General features: G+C 38.6%; 1 protein-coding gene across 4 annotated transcripts in view; it reads left to right on the forward strand.

Annotated features, from left to right (window-relative positions):
* scara5 (scavenger receptor class A, member 5 (putative)) overlaps positions 1–26925 on the forward strand; it is a 57445-nt gene that overhangs the window by 12475 nt on the left and 18045 nt on the right. For all 4 annotated transcript variants that reach the window (XM_057823643.1, XM_057823645.1, XM_057823642.1 and 1 more), the window contains 5 exons: positions 12142–12341; positions 12449–12627; positions 14497–14623; positions 14681–14849; positions 20833–20913. In XM_057823643.1, the coding sequence (XP_057679626.1) occupies positions 12142–12341; positions 12449–12627; positions 14497–14623; positions 14681–14849; positions 20833–20913 (756 nt within the window). The remainder of the gene's footprint in view (positions 1–12141; positions 12342–12448; positions 12628–14496; positions 14624–14680; positions 14850–20832; positions 20914–26925) is intronic.

Raw genomic sequence — 26925 nt, forward strand, 5'->3', positions numbered from 1 at the left:
AATTGTCAACATGGGTAAACTTCAACCATGAGAAACAGCATGTGGAAAAAAAAAACTGAAAATCAATTTTCAAGAAATTATTCCAAATCAGAGTGGAAAATAAGTATTTGGTCACCTACAAACAAGCAAGATTTCTGGCTGTCAAAGAGGTCTAACTTCTTCTAACGAGGTCTAACGAGGCTCCACTCGTTACCTGTATTAATGGCACCTGTTTTAACTCATTATCGGTATAAAAGACACCTGTCCACAATCTCAGTCAGTCATACTCCAAACTCCACTATGGCGAAGACCAAAGAGCTGTCGAAGGACACCAGAAACAAAATTGTAGACCTGGACCAGGCTGGAAAGACTGAATCCAAGGTAAAACGCTTGGTGTAAAGAAATCAACTGTGGGAGCAATTATTAGAAAATGGAAGACATACAAGACCACTGATAATCTCCCTCGATCTGGGGCTCCAGGCAAGATCTCACCCCTTGGCGTCAAAATGATAACAAGAACGGTGAGCAAAAATCCCAGAACCACACAGGGGGGCCTAGTGAATGACCTTCAGAGAGCTGGGACCACAGTAACAAAGGCTACTATCAGTAAAACAATGCGCCGCCAGGGACTCAAATCCTGCACGGCCAGACGTGTCCCCCTGCTGAAGCCAGTACACGTCCAGGCCCGTCTGCGGTTCGCTAGAGAGCATTTGGATGATCCAGAAGAGGACTGGGAGAATGTGTTATGGTCAGATGAAACCAAAATAGAACTTTTTGGTAGAAACACAGGTTCTCGTGTTTGGAGGAGAAAGAATACTGAATTGCATCCAAAGAACACCATGGTTTGGAGGTGTTTTTCTGCAAAGGGACCAAGACGACTGATCTGTGTCAAGGAAAGAATGAATGGGGCCATGTATCGAGAGATTTTGAGTGAAAATCTCCTTCCAAAGATGAGATGTGGCTGGGTCTTTCAGCATGACAATGATCCTAAACACACAGCCAGGGCAACAAAGGAGTGGCTTTGTAAGAAGCATTTCAAGGTCCTGGAGTGGCCTAGCCAGTCTCCAGATCTCAACCCCATAGAAAATATGTGGAGGGAGTTGAAAGTCCGTGTTACCCAATGACAGCCCCAAAACATCACTGCTGTAGAGGAGATCTGCATGGAGGAATGGGCCAAAATACCAGCAACAGTGTGTGTAAAAGCTTGTGAAGAGTTACAGAAAATGTTTAGCCTCTGTTGTTGCCAACAAAGGGTACACAACAAAGTATTGAGATGAAGTTTTGGTATTGACCGAATACTTATTTTCCACCATGATTTGCAAATAAATTATTTAAAAATAAACATTGTGATTTTCTGGGGGTTTTTTTTCACATTCTGTCTCTCATGGTTGAGGTTTACCCATGTTGACAATTACAGTCCTCTCTAATATTTTCAAGTGGGAGAAGTTGCACAAGTAGTAAGAAGTAAGTAAAAAGCTTTTGTGTTTGCAGTTAGTTTTATTGATTTGGGTAGATACACTGCCCTCTAGTAGGAACAGTGAATATGACATAACTTATTTAACATGGCTGAATCCAGCTGCTCCCTGTTAAGACTAACAATAGTTATTTTTTTGTTTGAGCTCATATGTTGTTTTATGCATTCATAATTTAGTTTATTAGTATATTTGACGGTTTTCTGGTGTATTGTGTGTTTGAATGATTTAAAAGAGCATTTTCAAAAAAACGTTAGCATTTTATAGCATTTAAGCAAGCGGACTTTTGCTATGCAAGTGAGCCTTATTTTGTACTTAGATCATTTATTTTAGGCTCATGTACTCGATTATTCGAACTAACGAGGTGATAGATTAATCGACGACTAAAATAATTGATAACTGCAGCCCTATCTTAAAGTACCTCGTTGTCAGTTGCAAGTGTGTGTACGACACGAGGAGAAAGGTGGAATAATTTGCAAATTTTTAACAAATTAACAAATAAAACAAAATAATTACCATGTTAGTGGATTAGTTGTTATTTTTTAATTATGTTTCAATAGGTGTAATTTCAGAGTGCCTCATTGTCATTTTCACAGCATCCTTCGATTCCTAAATAAACTGCATCTGGATGACGTTAAATCCAATGACATAGTTGGCCGTCATTCAACTATTCCAGCCTCGGTGGAGGTCTTCTTTTGCGATACCGAAACAATTTCACTATAGCGGTAATCCTCTCACACATGCTGCGATTTACACGCCGTTCGCCGGTGCTGCGGTCATGCCTTCGCGCCCAGCCAAGCCGCGCTTCATTTTAATAGATGCAAGCTGTGCCGTGCGCTGCGGTATCAAAGCGGCGTGGTGCATTTACGCTGTTTGCTCTGTTCCTTTACTTGTGGTTTCATGGTATAAATAGTTTCAAGCTAACATAGGCCGCAAGGTGCAGAATGATATAAAACAGTGCAGGGAAAGAAAACGCAACACTCTGTTGCGTTCCTGTGTGATTAAAAGTAGTCTTTATTGTTATTTAAATCAGATGGAGTGTGTCCTTTAAAAACAGTTTCATGAAATCATCTACATGTAAAGTTAATTCTCAATAAAACCTTTTTCGGCAGTGGTACCTTCAAATACATGTTTAATTTAATGTGGGACCATCCTCATAGGTCAAAACATGAGTTGACACATGAGTCACTCTAAAAAGCCGCAAAAAAACTAGAAAATGCAATTTCTGGAGAAATTGCAATGGTAGGTTTGCTGTGATAGTTGGTCCAGTGGGGTAAATAAGTATTTAGTCGACCACTAATTGTGCAAGTTCTCCTACTTGAAAATATTACAGAGGCCTGTAATTGTCAACATGGGTAAACCTCAACCATAAGAGACAGAATGTGGGGAGAAAAAAAACAAAATCACATTGTTTGATTTTTAAATAATTTATTTGCAAATCATGGTGGAAAATAAGTCATCTCAATACTTTGTTATGTACCCTTTGTTGGCAATAACGGAGGCCAAACATTTCCTGTAACTCTTCACAAGCTTTTCACACACTGACAGAGGTCAGTGTTTGTACATGTTTGAACCATTTGTTAAGAGCATTGTAAAAAAAAACAAAAAACGTTAGCATTTTACAGCATTTAGGCTAGCGGACTTTTGCTATGTAACTTAGCCAATTGTTCTTTTGTTTTTCTATTCGATCAGAGTGGCGTTCTAATGGTTTGTTTTAAAAGTGTTTGCATTTAGTTTTGTTGATTTGGCAAGACATAACAATGCTCTAAAGATATGCCCTCCAGTAAAATTAGATAACTGATCTGCCATTGCAACGCGAGTGCCGTGTCTGAGCTGCTGTAAGATGGAGTTTGTGGACTGGACACTCAGCTCTCTGGACAAAATATTTTCTACAATGAGACCTACACCAAGCCAACGGCCATGTCTGGCCAACACCTTCACGTCTGGTTATGTGGAGGATGCCTGGGGAAAATGGAGGCCAATATGCTTAGCATCTCTCCAGATTGAGGACGTCGAGGACCTCTTTATCTTCGGCTCTCTGATGGCGCTCGCCTTCCTGTTGTTTCTTGGTGCCCTCTGGGTACACCGATTCTCGATGAGAATGAAGAGTCAACTCAACGAGGCAATGGAGGTTGCTCGTAACAACGGCGACAAATTGTCCCAGGTGACGAAGGAACAAGCAGCGTTAAGTGATGCCACCGCTCAAATGGTCACAAAAATCATCACGGAGCTCCGGGATCACGAAAGGCTCGCTCGAGGAAACCGGGCAAGCGAGGATGATGACTAATCTTCTGAAGCGGATACAGCAGACGTGGGCCTCCATGATACCCCCGGCCATCCCTACCTACACCTACTTGGACATCAACTGATACAATGAACCCACTCAAATTGACAATATGTGAAATTCCATGGCAATCAATGACTTTTGAATGATATGTGAGTTCAAAAAAAAAAAAAAAGAAAAAAAAAAAGAAGATGATAACTGGACTGTAACACAAATATGCTGTCTGTGCGTTCCTGGCTGTTGGGGGACGGGTATCAATAAGCATTTGCTTTTCCCTTTTCTTTCGGGCAAATTCCACACTCTGAAACTGTCAATGATTATGATGATGATGACAATGACAGTAAATTCACTCATTCATTTGAGTTAATGCACTTCCCTCTAGTGGCAACAGTGAATATGCCATAACTCATTTAACATGGCTGAATCCAGCTGCTCCCTGTTAAGACCAACACTAGGTCAGTGTTTGTTTTAAGTAATTTTTTTTTTAATGCATTTGTAATTTAGTTTATAGGTATATTCAGCAGTTTTTTTTTTTTTTGTGGGAATGTGTTTGAACGATTAAAAAAAAAAAAAAAAAGCATTTTATAGCATTTAAGCTAGCGGACTTTTGCTATGTAAGTTAGCCAATTGTTCTTTTGGTTGTACTTAGATCCTCATTGATTGATTTATTTTTTATACCGTTTGAGGCTCAGCTCACGTATTTTAATTTTTATGTTCCTTATCCGATTACTCGATTATTCGAACCAACTAGTACATCAGTTAATCAACTACTAAAATAATCGTTAGCTGCAGCCCTAGTTTGCTTTATTTTAGCATTTAGTATTTTCTGTAAATGACTTTCTTGCTTTTTGTGATAGGCTAAGACGGTCTTGCAGTTGAGTTGTCTTTACCTCAAATCGTCGAACAAGAACAAAAAAGAATTTCACGCTGTGAGGGATTTCAAGTCACAGCTTAGTAACCATGGACGCTGACCCACCAGGCATCGCTCTATATTTGAATGCAACACGGATGTAGACAGATGATCAGGATTCTTTACATTGCGAGTTTAACTCTAACACAGAACAGTTCACATAGGTGGAGTTTGACTTATGGGGCAGGGGGGCACAACATGTTGATGACAACGAAACACGGCGTCAGCAATAAAATTAACTTACAAGAATGTTTATAATAGTAAGTTGACAATGAGCATTTTTTGTTTCCCATCATTCTTGAGGGGAATTCTAAATCAGGCTGCTTAGGCAATACTTTTCGCCAAGATGGTCATCCATTGAAAATGGTTCGCCCGCCGGTGTCGTGCCAATGTAGTTACCCCAGTCAAAAATTGTATACCGTGAGCGGAGCCATATGGAGATAGATTTGTGTCTTTATTATTCAATCCAAAAAAAGTTGCTTCAATTAAAAAAAGTTGCTTCAATCAAAATATATAATTTCAATTAAAAAAAAAAAAAATTGTTTGAATGCAAAAATAAATTTGAAACTCAAAAAATGCACGTGAAAGCTATTTTTCTTTTAATTTTTTTTTTTGAAAGCAACTTGATTGAAGTCATGTTGATCTGTGTTTGGGCCACATTTTGGCTAGGATGTTTTTGTCTTTGTTATTCAAGCAAAAAATAAGTTGCTTAAAAAAAATAAATAAATAAAGCATTTTCAAAAAGAAAAATCACTTCAATCAATCCCCAAAAAAATTCAATCATAAAAAATGTTTTTGAATGCAAAAAATATTTTTGATTTCATTGAAAAAGTTTTCTTTGATTGAAGAAATCATTTTTGTGTTTGGGCCATGTTAGTGGTATTACATTTGTGTCTAAATCATTCAATCCCCCAAAAAGTTGCTTCAATCGAAAAAAATATTTTTATTCCAAAAAAATAAATAAAATAAAATAATAATTTGAAAAATAAAATTGCCCTCCCCTATTTTTTTTCTTTTTTTGTGAAAATGATATGCAAAGCAAATGACCGTCTAAGGTGCTAGTCACATGATCTGTTCGAAAAATAATTTTGACCCATTATAAAAAATATATTTTTCTGTTCATTTCATTCATTTTTGTTGCCGTTTTATTGCTTTACAACTTTTATATATACAGTGCCTTGCAAAAGTATTCGGCCCTCTTGGATCTTGCAACCTTTCGCCACATTTCAGGCTTCAAACATAAAGATATGAAATTGAATTTTTTTGTCAAGAATCAACAATAAGTGGGACACAATCGTGAAGTGGAACAACATTTATTGAATAATTTAAACTTTTTTAACAAATAAAAAACTGAAAAGTGGGGCGTGCAATATTATTCGGCCCCTTTACTTTCAGTGCAGCAAACTCACTCCAGAAGTTCAGTGAGGATCTCTGAATGATCCAATGTTGTCCTAAATGACCGATGATGATAAATAGAATCCACCTGTGTGTAATCAAGTCTCCGTATAAATGCACCTGCTCTGTGATAGTCTCAGGGTTCTGTTTAAAGTGCAGAGAGCATTATGAAAACCAAGGAACACACCAGGCAGGTCCGAGATACTGTTGTGGAGAAGTTTAAAGCCGGATTTGGATACAAAAAGATTTCCCAAGCTTTAAACATCTCAAGGAGCACTGTGCAAGCCATCATATTGAAATGGAAGGAGCATCAGACCACTGCAAATCTACCAAGACCTGGCCGTCCTTCCAAACTTTCTTCTCAAACAAGGAGAAAACTGATCAGAGATGCAGCCAAGAGGCCCATGATCACTCTGGATGAACTGCAAAGATCTACAGCTGAGGTGGGAGAGTCTGTCCATAGGACAACAATCAGTCGTACACTGCACAAATCTGGCCTTTATGGAAGAGTGGCAAGAAGAAAGCCATTTCTCAAAGATATCCATAAAAAGTCTCGTTAAACGTTTGCCACAAGCCACCTGGGAGACACACCAAACATGTGGAAGAAGGTGCTCTGGTCAGATGAAATCAAAATTGAACTTTTTGGCCACAATGCAAAACGATATGTTTGGCGTAAAAGCAACACAGCTCATCACCCTGAACACACCATCCCCACTGTCAAACATGGTGGTGGCAGCATCATGGTTTGGGCCTGCTTTTCTTCAACAGGTACAGGGAAGATGGTTAAAATTGACGGGAAGATGGATGCAGCCAAATACAGGAACATTCTGGAAGAAAACCTGTTGGTATCTGCACAAGACCTGAGACTGGGACGGAGATTTATCTTCCAACAGGACAATGATCTAAAACATAAAGCCAAATCTACAATGGAATGGTTCAAAAATAAACGTATCCAGGTGTTAGAATGGCCAAGTCAAAGTCCAGACCTGAATCCAGTCGAAAATCACTGCTGTTCACAAACACTCTCCATCCAACCTCACTGAGCTCGAGCTGTTTTGCAAGGAAGAATGGGCAAGAATGTCAGTCTCTCGATGTGCAAAACTGATAGAAACATACCCCAAGCGACTTGCAGCTATAATTGGAGCAAAAGGTGGCGCTACAAAGTATTAACGCAAGGGGGCCGAATAATATTGCACGCCCCACTTTTCAGTTTTTTATTTGTTAAAAAAGTTTAAATTATCCAATAAATTTTGTTCCACTTCACGGTTGTGTCCCACTTGTTGTTGATTCTTGACAAAAAATTAAAATTTTATATCTTTATGTTTGAAGCCTGAAATGTGACGAAAGGTTGCAAGGTTCAAGGGGGCCGAATACTTTTGCAAGGCACTGTATATATAGACCCCACTCACCAACGTCACACAATGACATGTCGCTGTATTGTGCCGCCATATTGTCCGTCATTGTGTGTCTGTATTCTCAATGGTCTCAATTTGTCGTGCAATTTATAGTGCAATTCATGGAAGCCCCGCTGTAAACTCATTGGATGTGTTGCATAAAAGGCGTTATGTGGAAAAGCTTCGGTCGATCCATTCGCCAGATCCATATTTGATGCCTAAATCGATACTTTTCGACCCGCTGTCTTCGCCGTCTCTGCCTGGCATCTGCTACCCTGATATCTACAACTATCTTGTCCACAGAAACTCAGCCTTTTCTCACGAAACTTTGAAAAACTTTAAGAGCAGCACACTAAGCAACATTACCCCGTGTGACCCTTTACTTCCAATTTTCTAAAATGGCGACAATCAATAAAAAAAAAAAGTTGACTGCGATGGCCGACGCTTCAAAGATAGGTGGATTATGGACTATTTCTTCAATAAAATACGCAACAACTGTGTCTGCCTCATTTGCAAAGAGAAAGTCGCTGTTTTCAAAGAGTTTGATGTGACGCAATATTACCAAACAAGACATGCTGACATCTACGACAACATTACAGGGAAGATACGCAGCGAGAAATGAAAGCAACTTGAAGCTAGTTTAATTTCACAGCAGCAGTATTTCGCAAGAGCCCGAGTGTCGAACGAGAACACCACAAAAGCGAGATTGTTGAAATTATGAATTAAACAAATTATAAAGCAAATGTGACACACAGAAGGGCTTGCTAAAATTTGTTTAAATATATTGTTCTAAGTAAATCAGTCAAGGTAGCCCCCCATATTTTTACCACACCAAATCTGGCCCCATTTGCAAAAAGTTTGGACACCCCTATTTAACTGATGATCCGTAGACGAGGCCAGCTTATTTCAGTTGTTACCAGCTAAATATTATTCAAAAAATAATGATGGCGGAAGAAATAAACATCTTGAATTTGAAACTATGTTGTCGGCGATTAGCCTCGCAATGATCTTAATTGTGGTTGTCAGCCCAAAACCCTCTAAATATATATTAAATGCATCTTACCAGATATAAAATGACTACTACATAATCTGTGGTGATCGTTTGGTGGCCAGTTTTCTCGTCGAATTGCAGCAGTCCATCTCGCTCTCCTCTCCGGGTCTCTCGGGATACGGTAGAACTTCAAGTCTCTCCGTCTATCTTCTCTGTTACTGCAACCAACCGCCACACACGCCTTCACCATTTTGATTATTAATGTTAATGAGCAGAAAAACACGCCATAATAGGAGGAATTTACGAAACGCTAATGCATTAACATTACGAGTATACGGACAATATGGCGCGGGGGCGTGGCTGTGACGTCACGTGAGTAGGGTCTATAGGAAAGTCAATTTCATGCAATGACACTTTTCAGCCACCACGGAGGGGGCCTGCCCCCCCCCCCCTTAAAATCCGCTTATGACAGTTCATGATTCCGTGATCTTGTTTTGGACGACTAAATGTTGTTAAATTCGCGGGACAGTTTTGATTTTCCCATCCAAAGTGCAATTTGGAAGCTGGGAAGCTGACAGGCTGTGACCAATCCATATTGTTGTTGCAATTTTGGTGGTGAAAGGTGATGCAAGAGGAAAAAACACGCACCACTGTCAATCACAAAAAGCTAAAAGCCAAAAAGTGACGAACTGAAGCAGCAGCTGTCCTTTTGGCTCAAACTGACAAATGTTCTTATGACAACATTGCGTGTGTGGGAATTGAAAAACAACAACAAGTCTTAGTTTTTAGAGATGTTTGTCAATAATTGCTGAAAACATGCCTGTATATCGTGTATTAGCATGAGTGTATAAAGTGTGTGTGCGTTTTCACTAGTGTGTTAGTGTTGTGGTGCAGACAGACCATCATTTAGCAATTAGCCCCCCCGGTCTCGGGTCATTTGGAGTAAAGCTAACACGCGTAACGAGCTGCAATTCATTTGTTCTCTTGGGGAGGTCCTCTGCAGTTTTGTACCCCAATTTGAGCACTTTAGGACCTCAGGGGAAGCCCCCACTATTTAATAACTTGTTTTGCATGGACGATGTCATCCTAGCGTCACGCTTTAAAACATCTGCGCGGTAGGGAGTGGTTGCCAAGCTACGTCTTGTCAATAGAAAGATTTAAGTGGATGCAGTCAAGCATAAGACAAGCAAGGTTAATTGTTGTGTTAAATTGGGGGCTTTGCAGCTAAATCAATAAATGTGAAGACTTTTTCCTGCTTTTTGCTGCACTGGAACGTCACAGTGCGCATTCATGTCACTTCGCCGGCGCATTCATGTTTTTTCAGTATGAACAACTACACAAAAAAATCCGGATCGGCTAAATAAATAATGATTCTAAGCTGAAAATGACAGACATTTTGAATAATAAATATAATTAATTACCTTCGTTATATGGCTTGGTTGAAACAAAAGAGGTTGCGCAATGTCTGTAAATGGGGTTTTCCAGTGTAAAACAGACAAATTAGAAATAGTTTGGGGGCTCAATGAGCCATGGATCTGCTATGGCAGCATATAGACATATTGTTCTATCAAACACAACAGTTCTTTTGGCTTAATAAAGCAGTTTATTTTAAAGACGGGTGCATGAGCAGAAACTGCTTTTTCAGCCTTGTCTGTCCATATATATATATTTTCACCATTATTTTGCACGGTTGGTCTACTGTATATACCCTAATTTTTGCACTATAAGGCGCACCTGACTATAAGCCGCAGCCCACCAAATTTGGCACGAAAACGGCATTTGTTCATAGATAAACTGCACTGGACTATAGGGCGCAGCTGTCCTCACTGTATCATGGGATATTTACACCGAAAGATATTAACCGGTAAAACTTTATTTGACAGCGGCATCATACGACTGTCAAAAGACCAAATGAAGCACCATGAAGCTTTGAACCAATTGGCTGCAAAGCTTTATTGCTTCAAGAAGCTTCATTTGGCCATCACTGCTCCCTTGGGGGAGACAGTCAACCTCTGCTGCCATCTGCTGTCAACACTGTTGTCATCCAACATGCCTCTTAGCATGCATTGCAGCGCTTCAGATGTAAATAACAATCAAAAATCATGTTGTGTGCTAAATATTTCTTCAGTTACTGTTCCAATTGTTTCATCAATTGCTAGTTATTGTATTTGCTAACACTTTATAAGACGCCATAAGACTTTCATTACACAATCATAATTATGACATGTCTCTGTCCTGAGCATCAATGAATGCTTATAACAGATGTTATTAAGTTTTATCCGGCAAATGATCTCTTTTGAATGGATGAAAAAGATCCAAGATGGACAAAAATTGAGTTAGTGACATAATTTGCCAAATGACACTTAATGACATAAGCATTCAGTAATGTCCATGATAGTATAATGTTATAATTTTGATGATCTTATGACAGTCTTATGACACCGCTGTCAAGTAAAGTGTTACTAAAAAAAATAAACAAATAAGCCGCACTGGACTATAAGCCACAGGTATCAAAATGAAGGAAAAGAGTAGCGGCTTATAGTCCGAAAATTACGGTAATCTGTTTTGACCATAGTATGTGTGAAGGCCAAAAAAAAATGCCTATGACTGTACCTGCTGTTTGTGTTGAATTATTAAATATAAAACTATTCAGTCGTATTTTTTTCTGCCGAATGTGTATCCTAACAAGTTGAATAAATCTTATCAGGCTTCAAAACAGTTCATCGAGAAGTTTGGTTGTCAATAGGACATCAATTTTACAAATTTTGACAAAACATTTGGGGATTTTTTTTTTTTTTTTTTTGGCTTTTTGGGTCCAAAATGTTGATTATAATCAGTCAGTGAGGAAAACAAGTTTGGACATGAAGATTATGGTGTCCTGAAAAAAAGCGACCCAAGCAGGCCATTGTGAACAATTTTTCCTTTGAAATATAAAGGCAACATCAAAAGCATGGAAATTCAGACAAAATAGGCCCAGGTATGAACGGGAGCCTTAACTTGCAGGGTTGTACATTTCAGAGGTCCAGGAAAATCTAGCTAGATTTTTTTGTTGCACAATGAAGCACAATGGTCAAAAAATTGTCTGAATTTGTCAAAATTAGGTCCTTTGTAATGTATTAGGGGTTCAAAGAAGAGCAAGCTAAGGGTATAGTTCTTTCGACAAGTCTGGGAACCGTTATCTTGGAACTACGAACTTTAGTAGGACCATTATTCACAAGAACTTTGGCCAGAATTTAGTTCTTAAGTCATTTGTCAAGGCCAAAAATAAGACTTGACTCTGGGATTGAACTTTCTCAAGCAAAACCATCGGCATATAGAACATATCTGATTGGACATATTTAGTTCCAGGACACATGTCAAGGTTGTTGATGTAGTTCCTGGAACAAAATCGTACCTGTAGAAGGACAAATTTTGTGTTTAGGAACTAGGAACCAGGGCCAAAAGACAACCCTTTAATGTCCAGGAACTTGTGCTAAACATATCAGATTGTACCCACTTATCTCCAGCAACAACACGCACGGAGAAATTTCCTGGAGTTTTGCGACTCTAAAGCCAGATAGCTTTCGCTAGATTCCGCCATCTGCTCTCTATTAAGTGCAAAATCTGTAATCCAAGCTAAGTGATTGATGATGACTGATTCCCTTAAATTTGGGGACTTTTTCTCCATTGCTGAGAGATGACGATGCTCAACAACAACTGTTTGGTTGTCTCTGCAGTGTCTCGCTCCCAGGCATGGTCGCAGCGGCAACAGGTGCTGATGGAGAACGTCACCCAAATGTCGGAGCGTTCCAGGCTGCTTCAGCAGACACTTGGCGAGACGCCCGATCGGGCAGACTTACTGGAGAACATCTGGAAGCTGGAGAACCTCTTCCAGAATCATAGTGACAGGCTTCAGAAACTTGAGATTCTCATTAAGGTGCTTCTTTTGTTATTTGTTGAGTCTTTGCTGTGAGAGGGTGAGGATGTAAACTGTCAAAACTGACCCTGAAGAACCTCATTTGTTGATTGTTTTTTTGTTCCTAGAGTCTTGAGGTTGAGCTGAGAAACATGCAAGCTCATTCTCTGCAGTCTGAAGGCTACTTGGTGCAGCTAGATGACCGTTTGTCATCATTCAGCAGCTCAGCCGGCAGGAACCTGACGGGCCTAACTGCCGAGGTGGCCCGCGCTTCAACCTGGCTCCGTGACCAGAAGCTGCTGCTCAGGTTAGCCACGTTAGCCACGCAGTAGGGTTGTTCTGATCATGTTTTTTTTGCTCCCGATCCGATCCCGATTGTTTTAGTTTGAGTATCTGCTGATATTTCCCGATCCGATTGCTTTTTTTTTGCTCCCGATTCAATTCCAATCATTCCCGATAATTTTTCTCAATCATATACATTTTGGCAATGCATTAAGGAAAAAATGAATAAAACTTGGACGAATATATACATTCAACATACAGTACATAAGTACTGTATTTGTTTATTATGACAACAAATCCTGAAGATGGCATTTACATTATTAACATTCTTTCTGTGAGAGGGATCCACGGATAGAAAGACTTGTAATTCTTAAAGGATAAATGTGACTTTGTACATTGTGACTAAATATTGCCATCTAGTGTATTTGTTGAGCTTTCAGTAAATGATACTGCAGCCCAGGGGTCGCGTTAACCGAATATTTTCCGTCGTTGACCGGTTTTTTAAAACGGTGACGGAAAAAAACAGAAGTCCATCGGTCATTTTGACAGGTTGCAATTCACACCCCAGACCACAGGGTGGCGAGTGAGCATATTAATTAGCTATTGTCTCTCTTGATGCATGACGTCGTTGGCCTTACTCGGAAAAATGTCAAGGCAACTGAGTGTTTGCCTGGCACGGCCAGACTGTTCTCCCTGTATTTTTCAAACACTGAGAGAAAAGTCTGGGACACAGCCTTTCGAGTAGGTACAAAATCAATCGACAAATTAGATTTGTTTATTTGCGTGACGTGTTCTTCACGAGCAACGTCACTCTTGCACGCCGGAAGTCGTCTCTACAACAACACGGATGGCGAACGGGAGAGCCGAGAATATGTTCCAATCCGCGGTAAATTCAGTTTTAAATGAGCTAAAACACATCGACACGAGACATTGACAACAGTCTGTCTCGCGCTAGCCATGTTGAATAAACTCCGTTCTCCTCGTATGTTTACTTCTTGTTTCTTACGCGCAAGTCCCTCGTCCTGCCCTCGTCGCTTTGCTAACGGCTGATTGGTGCACTCCGCTGTCTGTTTGCCTCTTGTTAAGCTTGTTCTGACAGAATATTAATTAAAAATGAATGAAAACTAATGTGTCATTATTATCATTTTAAAAATGTAAGTGACGGGTAAAAATAGATTATGACCGGATTTTTATGACACTGTCAGTCAAAATGACAGACAACGAAAAAGTCTAGCGCAACCTCTGCTGCAGCCATTTAACTTCTGCCCAAATGCATGATGGGAAGTTCAACCATGACTGTGCGTAGGGGCACCAATTGATATCTTCTCTGCGTTGGGAAAGAACATAGGGTGTTAAGAAAATAATCAACTACTACCTTTCTTCCCCACATTGCCTCCCACGTTATTTTTAATTGCTAAAAGAGGTATTGTAAGGCTTTAGACACATATAAATGGCTCCAAAGGCTGTCAAAATTCTCTCTACTCATTTTCCGCTGCCTTTTAGCGCATCCATAGGTAAAACGGCGTCTTTATAGATTGAACGCGACAATGCGTGAGTGGGTCGTGCAGCGCATGCGTTAATTACTTAACGTAATTAATTTTAAAAATTAATTACCGCCGTTAACGCTATAAATTTGATAGCCCTACTTAAAGCCAAAACTACTCTAGATGAGTGTAAGACATTTTGTCTGTAACGTTAAATACAATTAGAAAACGATTTAAATAAAAAATATATACTGTATATATATTAAAAAAGGCATGTCTGATATTTTTTTGCCGATTCCGATACTTTGAAAATGACGTGATTGGACCCGATCGATCACATCTTTACCACGCAGTACTGATAACTGAGATGTCGCCATGCTAGCTGGTGACCGTGCGTTTCTTTGTAATAGGGAGACATCAGGTCAGGTTAGCGGTCTGAGAGACAAGTTGGATGAGGTCAACTGGACGGTTGGGGCTGTCAATCACACCGTCAGCAATAATATCAATATTCACCACTTGAAAATACAAGATCTGCAGGTAAGACCACTCTGATCACACACGCCGACTCGCTATAACGTGAAACGTCTCCGGTAGATTCAGATCAGCAACATCACCGAAGACACCTCCAGTCTTTGGGTAACACATGTTCACACGGAGGCACAACTGAGGAACGAGATGGAGATCTTGAACACCATCACCGAGGACTTACGCCTTAAGGACTGGGAGCACTCCTTGGCCCTGAAAAACATCAGCTTCATTGAAGGTCAGCTGAAAATTCTCGAGTCTTTTGAATCTTAGCCCTGAACCTGAGAAAGAAGCATAACCCCCTGGTGGCCGAAAAGTGTAATTGCATGTAATTGACTTTCCTATAGACCCTACTCACCTGACGTCACAACCACGCCCCCGCGCCATATTGTCCGTCAACTCGTCGTTGTTGATGCATTACCGCTACGTAAATTCCTCCTATTATGGCGTGTTTTTCTGCTCGTTAACATTAATAATCAAAATGGTGAAGGCGTGTGTGGCGGTCGGTTGCAATAACAGAGAAGATGGACGGAGAGACTTGAGATTCTACCGTATTCCGAGAGACCTGGAGAGGAGAGCGAGACGGACTGCTGCAATTCGACGAGAAAACTGGGCTCCAAACGATTACCGCAGATTATGTAGTAGTCATTTTATATCTGGTAAGATGCATTTAATATATATTTAGAGGGTTTTGGGCTGACAACCACAATTAAGATCATTGCTAGGCTAATCGCAGACAACATACCGTTTCAAATTCAGATGGTAAGATGCTTATTTCTTCCACCATCTTTATTTTTTGAATAATATTTAGCTGGTAACAAGTGAAAGAAGCTGGCCTCGTCTACGGATCATCAGTTAAACAGGTGTGTCCAAACTTTTTGCAAAGGGGGCCAGATTTGGTGTGGTAAAAATGTGGGGGGCTACCTGGGCTGATTTACGTAGAACAATACATTTAAAGAAATTTTAGCAAGCCCTTCTGTGTGTCACATTTACTTTATTTATTTATTTTTTTAAATTCATAATTTCAACAATCTCGCCTTTGTAGCGTTCTTTCGACACTCGGGCTCTTGCAAAATACTGCTGCTGTGAAATGAAACTATCTCTAGTCTCTCCGTCTATCTTCTCTGTTATTGCAACCAACCGCCACACACGCCTTCACCATTTGGATTATTAACGTTAACGAGCAGAAAAACACGCCATAATAGGAGGAATTTACGTAGCGGTAATGCGTCAACACGACAAGTAGACGGACAACATGGCGCGGAGGCGTGGTTGTGACGTCATGTGAGTAGGGTCTATATATAGTATATATATGGCGGAAAACACTAAGGTGACTTGAAGTTCTGCTGTGAGACCCCCAATTTGGCCAAATTTCAAAATTGTCCGATATGCATTTGTGATACATCATTGGAAAGCTTAAAATCTCAATTTTCTGGGGGAAGAAAATTTTTTAACAGGAGGGCATTTACATTTTTTTTTTTTTTTTTTTTTTTAACAGCAAAACCCCAGCTGGAGGCGAGAGCAGAATTAAAGACGCCACGATTTTAACGAGATATTATCGCTTACTTACATTGTTTCGATCCAAAAACTCCATGTAGCATATATCACCGAGTGTCAAGACACAGCTGTGAATGGCCATAGCTGGATATTTTTGGGTTTTTATGGGTGAAACATAGTAATATAACAAGGGTCACGATGCAGAAATCGCAGACAACAAGGAGTGGTTGAGATTTTCTTTTTCATATAGTTACCCTTTTAAACTTTATTTTTCAATTGTTCTTTGTTTGGATCGATTATTTATCATCTAATATATCGGGGAAAATGCGACAGTAACAAAAAAAATACAATCAAGTGATAGTTATGAGGTAGATATCCGTGACTTTTTTACAGACGCCATTTTTTTCATTGTGACGTCATTTGTTTAAAAGTTTAAAATATGCGAGTGAATAATTTGTTAAAGTTGTTGTTTTGTTTTTTTTTAAACGACATATTAGACATAAATTAATGATTCTAAGCTAAAAATGACAGACATTTCTAGTAATAAATACGATTACTTACCTTCTTTTTACGGCTAGGCTGAAACAAAAGCAGTTGCGTGACGTCTGTAAACAGGGGTTTCCAGGGTAAAACGGACAAATTCAAAGTAGTTCCGAGGCTTAGCGTGCCATGAATCTGCTATGGCAGCATATAGACATATTGTTCTATCAAACACAACAGTTTTTTGGGGGGGCTTAAAATACAGCAGTTTATTTTTAAGAGGGGTGCAAGAGCAGCCTGGTCTATGTTTTCCGCTATATACAGTATATCTACATAAAAGTTGTAAAGCAATTAAAAATGCTACAAAAATGAATGAAATGACCAAAAAAAAAAAAAAAAAAAATTCATAATGGGTCAAAACTTTTCGAACAGATCATGTGACTAGCACCTCAGATGGTCATTTGCTCAGCACATAATTTTCCCAAAAAAATATTAAGGGAGGTCAGTTTTATTTTTCAAATTATTTTTTTCTTTGAAATTTTTTTTTTTTGGATTGAGGCCACTTTTTTGGGGATTGAATGATTTAGACACAAATGCCTTACCCATAATATGGCCCAAACACAAAAAGGATTGCTGCAATCAAAGAAAATTTTTACATTGACAAATTAAGTGTTCAAACGTATTCAAGACCTTTTTCTATGATTGAAATTTTCCTTTTTTTTTTTTGGTTTAAGTTTGATTGAAATTTTTTGAAGCAAGTTATTTTTTGATTGAATAATAAAGAAAAAAATGTCCTCGCCAAAATGTGGCGCAAACACATATCAACATTACTTCAATTAAAAAAAATAATTAAAAAAAAATAAATAAATAAACAAAAAAATTAAAGAAAAATAGCTTTCATGCACATTTTTAAAAGTTTTTTTAGTTAAAATTTATTTTTGCATTCAAACACATTTTTTTTTTGATTGAAGCGACTTTTTTTGGTTGAAAATATATATTTTGATTGAAACAACACTTTTTTTATTGAAGCAACTTTTTTTTTTGATTGAATAATAAAGACACAAATCGACCTCCAAATGGCTCCGCCCAGGGGATACAATTTTTACTGGGGTAACTACAATGGCACGACACCGGCGGGTGTACCATACTCAATGGATGACGATCTTGGCAAAAAGTATTGCCTAAGCAGTCTGATTTAGAATTCCCCTCAAGAATGATGGGAAACAAAAATCTCTCATTGTCAACTTATTATTATGAATATTCTTGTTAATTAAGTTAATTTTATTGCTGACACTGCGTTTCGGGGTCATTAACATGTTGTGCCCCCCCTGCCCCAAAAGTCAAACTCTACCTATGGAAAGAAGCACAAGGTTTTCTACATTCATACTCTGCTTCTTATTCATACATTAGAATTTAAAGGAATGTCCCTCATAAATCTCTGTTCTGGGTGGAGGAGCTGTCCAGAACTGAGAGATATTTTCTCAGTGACTCGTAAGCTTAATGCTCTTCACATGCTAATATTTCAGAGGAATAACTTTTGGGTGCAACGGTCTTGTCATCAAGTCTTTCATACAATGAGGACCAGAAATATTGGCAACTCTTGTGAAGTTCACCCACTCAGAAAATAGGTAGAGGTCTGAAATTTCAATCAGAGCTGCATTTCCACTCATAGAGACATAATCTAAAAAAAAAAAAAAATCCAGAAATCACATTGTATGATTTGTAATTTACTGTAAGTATTTGTACCCCTGAGAATCAGCAATAATTATGACACCCAATGAGTTGACTGTACCTTAAAAAAAAATCTACCTTTACCCCATTACTAATCAACCACCCACCACCCGCTTGAGCTCTTTTTTGTTAGCTGTGCACCCCGCAGTCAGTCATAATCTAACTGCTACTATGGGCAAGACCAGAGAGCTTTGGAAAGTCACCAGAGAAAAAAATTGTTGAATTCCACAAAGCTGGAAAAGGCTTTGGGACAATTGGAAAGCAGCTTGGTAAGCATAAATAAACAGTCGCAGCAATTGTTAGAAAATGGAAAAGGCTAAACATGACTGATAATCTACCTCGGACTGTGGCTCCATGTGAAATCCCTCGTCATGAGGCATCACTCATGATGAACAAAGTGAGGGCTTAGCCTAGAACTACATGGCAGGAGCTGGTCAATGACCTGAGGAGAGCTGGATGCACAGTTTCAAAGGCTACTGTCAGTAGAACACTACAGTACAATGGTTTCAAATCGTGCATTGCTCAGAAGGTTCCCCTATTGAAGCCAGTACATGTGAAGGCCCGTTTGAAGTTTGTCAGGGACCATCTGAATTATGGCGAGGGGTCATGGGAGAAAGTCATGTAGTCAGATGAGACCAAAGTAGAAGTTTTTGGTGCAAACTTTACTCGTCGTGAGTGGAGCAAAAAGAAGGATAAGTACAATCCTAAGAACACCATCCCCACTGTGAAGTATGGGGGTGGAAACCTCATGCTTTGGGGCTGATTTCCAGCAAAGGGGACAGGACGACTGTACTGTATAAAGCAGAGGATGAATGGTGAAATGTATCGTCAGATCTTGAGCCACAGGCGTCTCTGCTCGTCTGCGTGGCTGTCGCGCGCCTGGTGGGGCTCGCGTGCGGCAGGATGTGATAGGGCGCGCTCGGGTGGGGGGTCCCGGCGCCGGGATTGGCGATGGGGCGGGGTAGGGTCGGTCGCCAACGGGCTTACACTCACAAAGGATTCACACGATTACTGGGTTCTAGATCACAGAGCTGATTTGTGTACACTCTACTCCTTTCAATCACTTAGCTTATAGACACCCGCATCCCCGTCCCCCTCTCTCCCTGGTCAACAGGCCCCCATATGGTGTTAACCGGAAATACATCTAGCTGAAGATAGCACCAACATATTAGTAGTTAGTAGAGGCGCGCGAAATTTCCGATTCTTAGATTATTCGCGATTCAGCCGTGGAAGATTCGAGAATGATTCACAAACATCCAAATTCCGATTATTGAATAATACCAGGTAAAGCGGAAATAAAACACAGTCAGTGCGGTCTTCGGGACGCAATGAGGAACAGACCGAGAGTAAATATCATGTTCAACACATGCTGCTAGATAAAAAAAAAAATAATAATAATACCTGACTGCGGCCGTCAGCCGCTACAAACAGCGCCCAGTTGCTAGTTGCTACAAACATACGGACGGCTATGGTAGATATCACATATATCTAGACTAGATGTGAAATGACAGACTTTCCCGCGCTAGTAAACAGGCGCCATCTTAAAGCAGTAGACTTCTCTAGAAGGCTCTGTTGTAGTGAACCTAATTACTTTTTATCAAAAAAAATTTTTTTTTTTTTTTTAAATCGGCAAAATCTTTGCTTGAATCTATCTTTAAATGATGAAACACTTTTAAAACTTCCACGTCGAAAGTAGACGGAAGGGAAATTTTGGAATAACGGAAGCAATTTTAACAACTTTAACGGTTGATTCACAACATTAAATTAATTGAATGTAGTTTAAAGCTGCCGATACAGAATGGGGACTTGAGTATTTTGTTTACTGTTTTTAACGGTTAACTTGATACTGAAATAGTAGTTTGTTTAGCCTGAGAGGATTTTTGAAGAATTTTGGAACTAGTGTAGTGGGGGGGGGGGGGGGGGGGGGGGGGGGGATCAATAATCGATTTATAATCGAATCGGACCTTCTGAATCGTAATCGTAATCGAATCGTTAGGTGCCCAAAGATTCACACCTCTTCTAGTTAGTCTAGGCGTTCAATGTATTTCTTCCTGTAATTTGTGAGAAAAGATCTTGAGTCACAATCTCCTTCCCTCAGTCAGAGACTTGAAGATGAGTCGTGGCTGGATCATCAAACACGACAATTATCCGGAGCACACAGCCAAGATGTCCAAGGAGTGGCTGCGTAAAAAGCATATCGAGGTTTTAGAGTGGCCTAGCCAGTCTCCAGACCTCAATCCAATATAAAATCTTTGGATGGAGCTGAAACTTGGTGTTTCTCAAAGACAGCCCCGAAACCTGACAGATCTAGAGAATATTTGTGTGGAGCAATGGGCCAAAATCCCTGTTTCCATATGTAAAAACCTGGTGGAAAAACTACAGAAAGCGTCTGCAAAGGCTTCTGCACTAAATATTATCACTGATTTTCTTAAGAGTAGAAATACTTATGAACCCCAGTAAATACTTCTGCTCCTCACTGTATATGTTTGTTCACATATGTTGTCTTTTTGCAGGACCTCCTGGCCCAAAAGGAGAAAAAGGTGACACGGGGCCACTCGGGCGCCCCGGAGCCCCTGGATTAACAGGTTTAAGAGGTTGGTGCATCTGACTAATGTGGAAAAAACCTCTAATGGCGTACAGAGTAAACAGTCCAAGAACTTGTTACGCCGCATTACGTTGGAGGTTTGTTGAGATTTTTTTTAGGCATGCTTTCAGCTTATGAAATAGAAAACATAAAAAAATACAGAAAACTGAAAAGAAAAAAAAAAATAACAGTCAGATTTACAGTTTTACAAGCCCCACATTGGTGAATAAGTCAGCGAAACTAGTAAAAGTAGTTGGACTTTCCCTTAAAAATGTGCTGTGATGTAATCTGTCTGCAGATGTGTTGCTATGCGTTTTTAAAAAAATGAAAAATACACTAGAGCTACAGCTATCGATTATTTTAGTTGTCGATTAATCCATCAGTTAGTTAGTTTCAATAATGGAGTAATCGGATTAAGAAGATTTAATGCATTCCAGAATAAATTTTAGGAGATGTAAAACAAAGGCTAGCTAAGATTGCATTTTCAAAAGAGCATTAAATGCGAATACAAAATAAAATGTCTGAGTGTTTCTTCAAACTATGCAGAATTGCACTTTCATTTAAAAATAAATTAAAATACCTGAGCTTAGCCTCAAACGGTATTAAAAAAAAATACATAAGGATCTAAGTGTACAACAAAAGAACAATTGGCTAATTTGCAGGGAAAACGTCTGCTAGCTTAAATGCTACAAAATGATAACTTTTTTTTTTTTTGCAATGCTCTTCACAAATCGTTCAAACACATTCCCACAAAAAAAAAAAAAAACTTAAATATACATATACATTAGCTCAAACAAACACTTACCTAATATATATATTAGGGCTGTCAAAATTATCACGTTAACGGGCATTAATTATTTTTTTAAATAATCACGTTAAAATATTTGACGCAATTAACGCATGTACTAAATGACCCGCTCGCACATTGCCTCAAACAGATTACAATGAGGCCGTTTATGGACATTAAGAGTGAAGAGAATGCCACCGGCCGCTTGGGGGCAGCGCTGTTCCATACTCATGTTATTTCTTCTAAACGTGGGAGAATTAGTAGTTGTGAGACGTTTATGCTGTATTCACAATGCAATGCAAATTGCTATTTGTGCTCCACACATATTTTGGTAAGTTTTCTTTCTTTTAGTGGCAATTTTGTGTCTCTTGTTGTATTTTGGGTAAGATATGTACAGATATATGTTATACAGTAAAGGCGAGTGGACACAGGCGTTCTTTGGACCGCGCCATTTATTGGCATAAGCTTCGGCAACTCCTTCAGAACAAACATAAGTATCGTTTAGTGAAAGCACAACAAAAATAATCTTCCTACCTCTCCAAAAAAAAATAATGTTCACAAAAAGAAAAGCACTTCAGTCTATAGTAATGAGGCCCTATTCTGACACAGTTAAACAACAATGCAAAATGAACTGGCATTCCATACCAAAATAGCAATTCAAAATACACGTAAAACTTAGACTTTGGTCACTCTATTTTTATTATTGTTATTTTTGTTCTTATTATATTAACTCTACTTTTGATTGAAAATTATACAAATTTTATTAAAACGAAAACATCAAGAGGGGTTTTCGTACTAAATTACTATAACTTGTAACTATAACAATTATTTTTTAAGAACTCTTTCTATCCGTGGATCACTTTAACAGAAAGAATGTTAATAATGCCATTTGTGGATTTATTGTTACAATAAACAAATACAGTACTTCTGTACAGTATGTTGTATGTATATATCCGTCGTGTGTCTTATCTTTCCATTCCAACAATTATTCACAGAAAAATATGGCATATTTTAGAGATGGTGTAATTAACTCGATTAAAAATTTTAATCGTTTGACAGCCCTAATATATGTATGTATATATAAATATATATACATATTATTATATAATATAATAAAATAAATACATAATCATTCAAATTGATTAGTAACATCAACGCAAGAGTACAATATGTCAAATAATTTACGGCTTTAGCTATCGATTGTTTTAGTAGTCGATTAATCGATGAACTAGTTAGTTTGAATAATCGAGTCATTGGATAAGGAACATAAAAAAATTAAAATACCTGAGCTGAGCCTTATACTGTATAAAAAATAAATAAATGAGGATCTAAGTACAACAAAACAACAATTGGCTAACTTGCATAGAAAAAGTCTGCTAGCTTAAATGCTATAAAATGCTAATGTTTTTTTTTTTTTCTTTACAATGCTCTTAAAAAATCGTTCAAACACATTCCCTCCAAAAATATATATATACTTATAAACTAAATTACGAGTGCATTCAAAAAAAATAAAAAACTTACCTAATGTTGATCTGAACACGGAGCAGCTAGATTCAGCCATGTTAAATCAGTTATGTCATATTCACTGTTGCCACTAGAGGGCAGTGTGTTCACACAAATCAATAAACTAAATACAAACACTTTCAAAACAAAACTCCAAGCAGCAATATTTGATTCGAAGCTTTTTCTAATCAAATTATTCGAGTTAATCGATTAATCGTTGCAGCACTAAAATACACACAAGTTTTCTTCAATGTTAACCCTTCATAAGATGGGAGATAGATACGTCCCATCCATTTTGAAGCCAACAAAGCGGCTGCTTCTTCGACACTCAATTTTTTTGCGGTTCTGTATTTACTTCCTTTATCTAAGTACATGTAAGGCCGAGGCTTAAGTGGAACAACACTTCTTTATTCAGTATGCTTCTCATATGTGCCCTGACACATCACAGAGATTCCTTTTATACTGTAATACCACACCCACAGGAAGTGCGCACTATGGCAACAGCAGTGTGACATAAATATGTTACAGGTTCAATGAAAACTAATCGCAGTATCTTATATGTAATTTTCCAAAACCCAATGCCAGTTCACAATTATACAATCACAGATTGTTTTTGCCCTAAGTGAGTCTGTCTACACCAGTCTGAATTTTCAAAGAATTCTCGCAAAAACCAAGTTTGACCTTCAAGTGTGTTTTCACACCAGAGGCATGAGAATGGCATCAAAGTCCCTCCGGCTCTTTAAACACAACACAGCTGCTCAGCTGGCGTCGTCACGCTGTCTTACGGTAAAGGTGACGCGAGCGAATGCAATTAGGTGCCAAAAAACCCTCGACTTTAGACTTATGGGTGAGTGTGTGAAAAAACATCCATCTTTGTCTTGTACTCATAACATAAAGAAAATTATTTGTCGGTAGGGTCGCACAACTGCCATTCCAGTGCCCTGCTACTTCAGTCAATCTTTAAACAGCTTTGACATCAAAGCGAGATCCCTGCTGATTTTGTTATATCGTGCAATATGCGTATTGGTTTTGTAGGATAGCTTATTCAAGATGGCTGGGATATCTGCCGACCAGACCGTAATTTTCGGGCTATAAGCCGCTACAGTAACAGTACAGTACATTATTTTCAATTAATAATGCCCATCTGGACGCTACGAGCTGTATGTAAAAAAAGTTGTCCAAGTGTTTAGAATAGAATAGAATAGAATGCCTTTATTGTCATTACACAAAGTGTTATGAAATTCAAAGCTGCCCTATAGAGTGCACACATACTTACACACAGAATAGTATATACAGCCTCCAATATGCAAAATTTAAAAAATATGTCTATATGTAAATATTTATATATCTACATATGTATATATTTACATATCGCAAGATAAAACAATATAAAAAGGGTCAAAAAGTAAGGGTAAAGTGATATTTGATAGCAGCATCGGTAATAAATATTGGTTATTAACAGTGCAATAAAACATTTCAGTTTTACAGTCCATTTGTAGATCGTGGCAGTAGTATAGGTAAAAGTGACGTGTGATACCTTTCAGTGATAAATATTGGTTATTAACAGTGAGAGAAAAAAAAAAAAAAGTTTACGATATTGTTACTCAGTGCAGACTGGAGTTGAGTATTGTGACAGCTTTAGGGAAGAAGCTGTCTCTAAGTCTATTAGTTCTAGCCGATATAGTAGACTTAGAGACAGCTTCTTCCCTAAAGCTTGGCGTTAGCAATAGCCTAATTCTAACGCGATTGTTAGTCCTCACTGTATTATGGGATATTTACATCAAAAGATACCACCTGTTAACACTTTATTTGAAAGCGGCATCATACATCTGTGATAAAACCAAATGAACCACCATAAAGCTTTGAACGAATTGGCTGCAAAGCTTCATTGCTTCAAGAAGCTTCATTCGGCCATCAATGCTCCTTTGGGGGAGACAGTCAACCTCTGCTTCCACCTGCTGGCAACACTGTTGTTTTCCAACATGCCTCCTAGCATGCATTGCAGCGCTACAGATGTAAATAACAATCAGAATTAATGTTCTGTGCTAATTATTTCTTCAGTTACTGTTCTAATTGTTTTATTAATTGCTAGTTATGGTATTTGGTAACACTTTATTTGACAGCGGCATCATACATCTGTGATAAGACCAAATGAACCACCATAAAGCTTTGAACCAATTGGATGCAAAGCTTCATTGCTTCAAGAAGCTTCATTTGGCCATCACTGTTCCCTTGGGGGAGACAGTCAACCTCTGCTGCCACCTGCTGTCAACACTGTTGTTGTCCAACATGCCTCCTAGCATGCATTGCAGCGCTATAGATGTAAATAACAATCAAAATTCTTGTTCTGTGCTAATTATTTCTTCAGTTACTGTTCTAGTTGTTTCATTATTTGCTAGTTATGGTATTTGGTAACACTTTATCTGACAGTGAGACCATAACACTGTCATTAGACACACATAATTATGACATGACACAGTCATGAGCATTAATGAATGCTTATAACAGATGTCATTTAGTGTTATCTGGCGAATTATAACACTTTTGAATGGATGTAAAAGATCCGAGCTGGATGAAGTTAGTGACAGTTTTCCGGATGACACTTAATGACATCTGTCATAAGCATTCAGTAATGCGCATGATAGTGTCACTTCAAAATTATGACAGTGTTATGGCGCCAATGTCAAATAAAGTGTTACATATTAACCCAAATAATTCAACAAATAAACCGCACTGGACTATAGGCCGCAGGATTCAAAATAAAGGAAAAAAGTAGCGGCTTATAGTACAAAAATGACGGTAGTCCAAGTCTTGTTGTAACCGTAGCTTTTGGTATCAACACTTTGGACATTTTTAGAGATAGCATGTTAGCTAGTGCCTCACCAGTTTCCATACAGTCATGAAGACATGCGGACATGTTCAGCTTTTAAAATTAAAAGCAACAAACTTGTATTACATGGGGGTGAGATTAAATTCTTTTTCACTTTTTTTTTTAAGCGCGTAAAGTTAGCTGGACAGGGACAGATGTCTCTCGTAAAATACCAAATTGTGCTGTAGACAATAGACTGTTGATCTTAACTCAAAATAACTCAAATCTAAGGTCAAATGAAACACGAAATGGCCAAATTTACAATTTTTTTTTTTTTTTGTGTGTGTGTGCATTTTTTTGGTCAACTTTTTTTTTAATCAAACAACACAATGACCAATGAAATCAAGCAGAAAATATGGCAAAAACTGTTCCATTTCTTTGCACTATAGATTGGCTGACATTGAATTATGTCATTCCATCAATTTATATCATAGAGAACTATTTAATAGACAACAGATTAGAAACAATTTGCTGCTTTTTTCTAAATTTATTGTTTTTCATTCCAACATAAACCGATATCTTTAACCACGATTATCATCCCGTTCATACAAGAGCTCTATTGATTTTGAGTGATGGTTCATAATCAGCATCGTGCTTTCAAACTCCGCCAAAACAAATAGTGTCCAGCGAGTCTATTAATATCGACGACGTCTGCGAGTTGTTGCTGAGGAGCAGTCACAACACGAGAGCCTACATGTGTTCCTCATTATCGTGTTAGCTCGGAGTAGCTCCAGCGTGCTTACTGTAAACACACACACATTCATTACAGTGGGGAAATAGATTTTATTAGCAGGAGAGAAGGAGGGAAAAGGAAAAGATATCCCTGTTTTTCTCTGCTCCGGAGCGTTATCCGGTCATGTCGT

The sequence above is a fragment of the Corythoichthys intestinalis genome, chromosome 19 (genome assembly GCF_030265065.1).
Source record: "Corythoichthys intestinalis isolate RoL2023-P3 chromosome 19, ASM3026506v1, whole genome shotgun sequence".
In the NCBI taxonomy this organism is placed as follows: Eukaryota; Metazoa; Chordata; class Actinopteri; order Syngnathiformes; family Syngnathidae; genus Corythoichthys; species Corythoichthys intestinalis.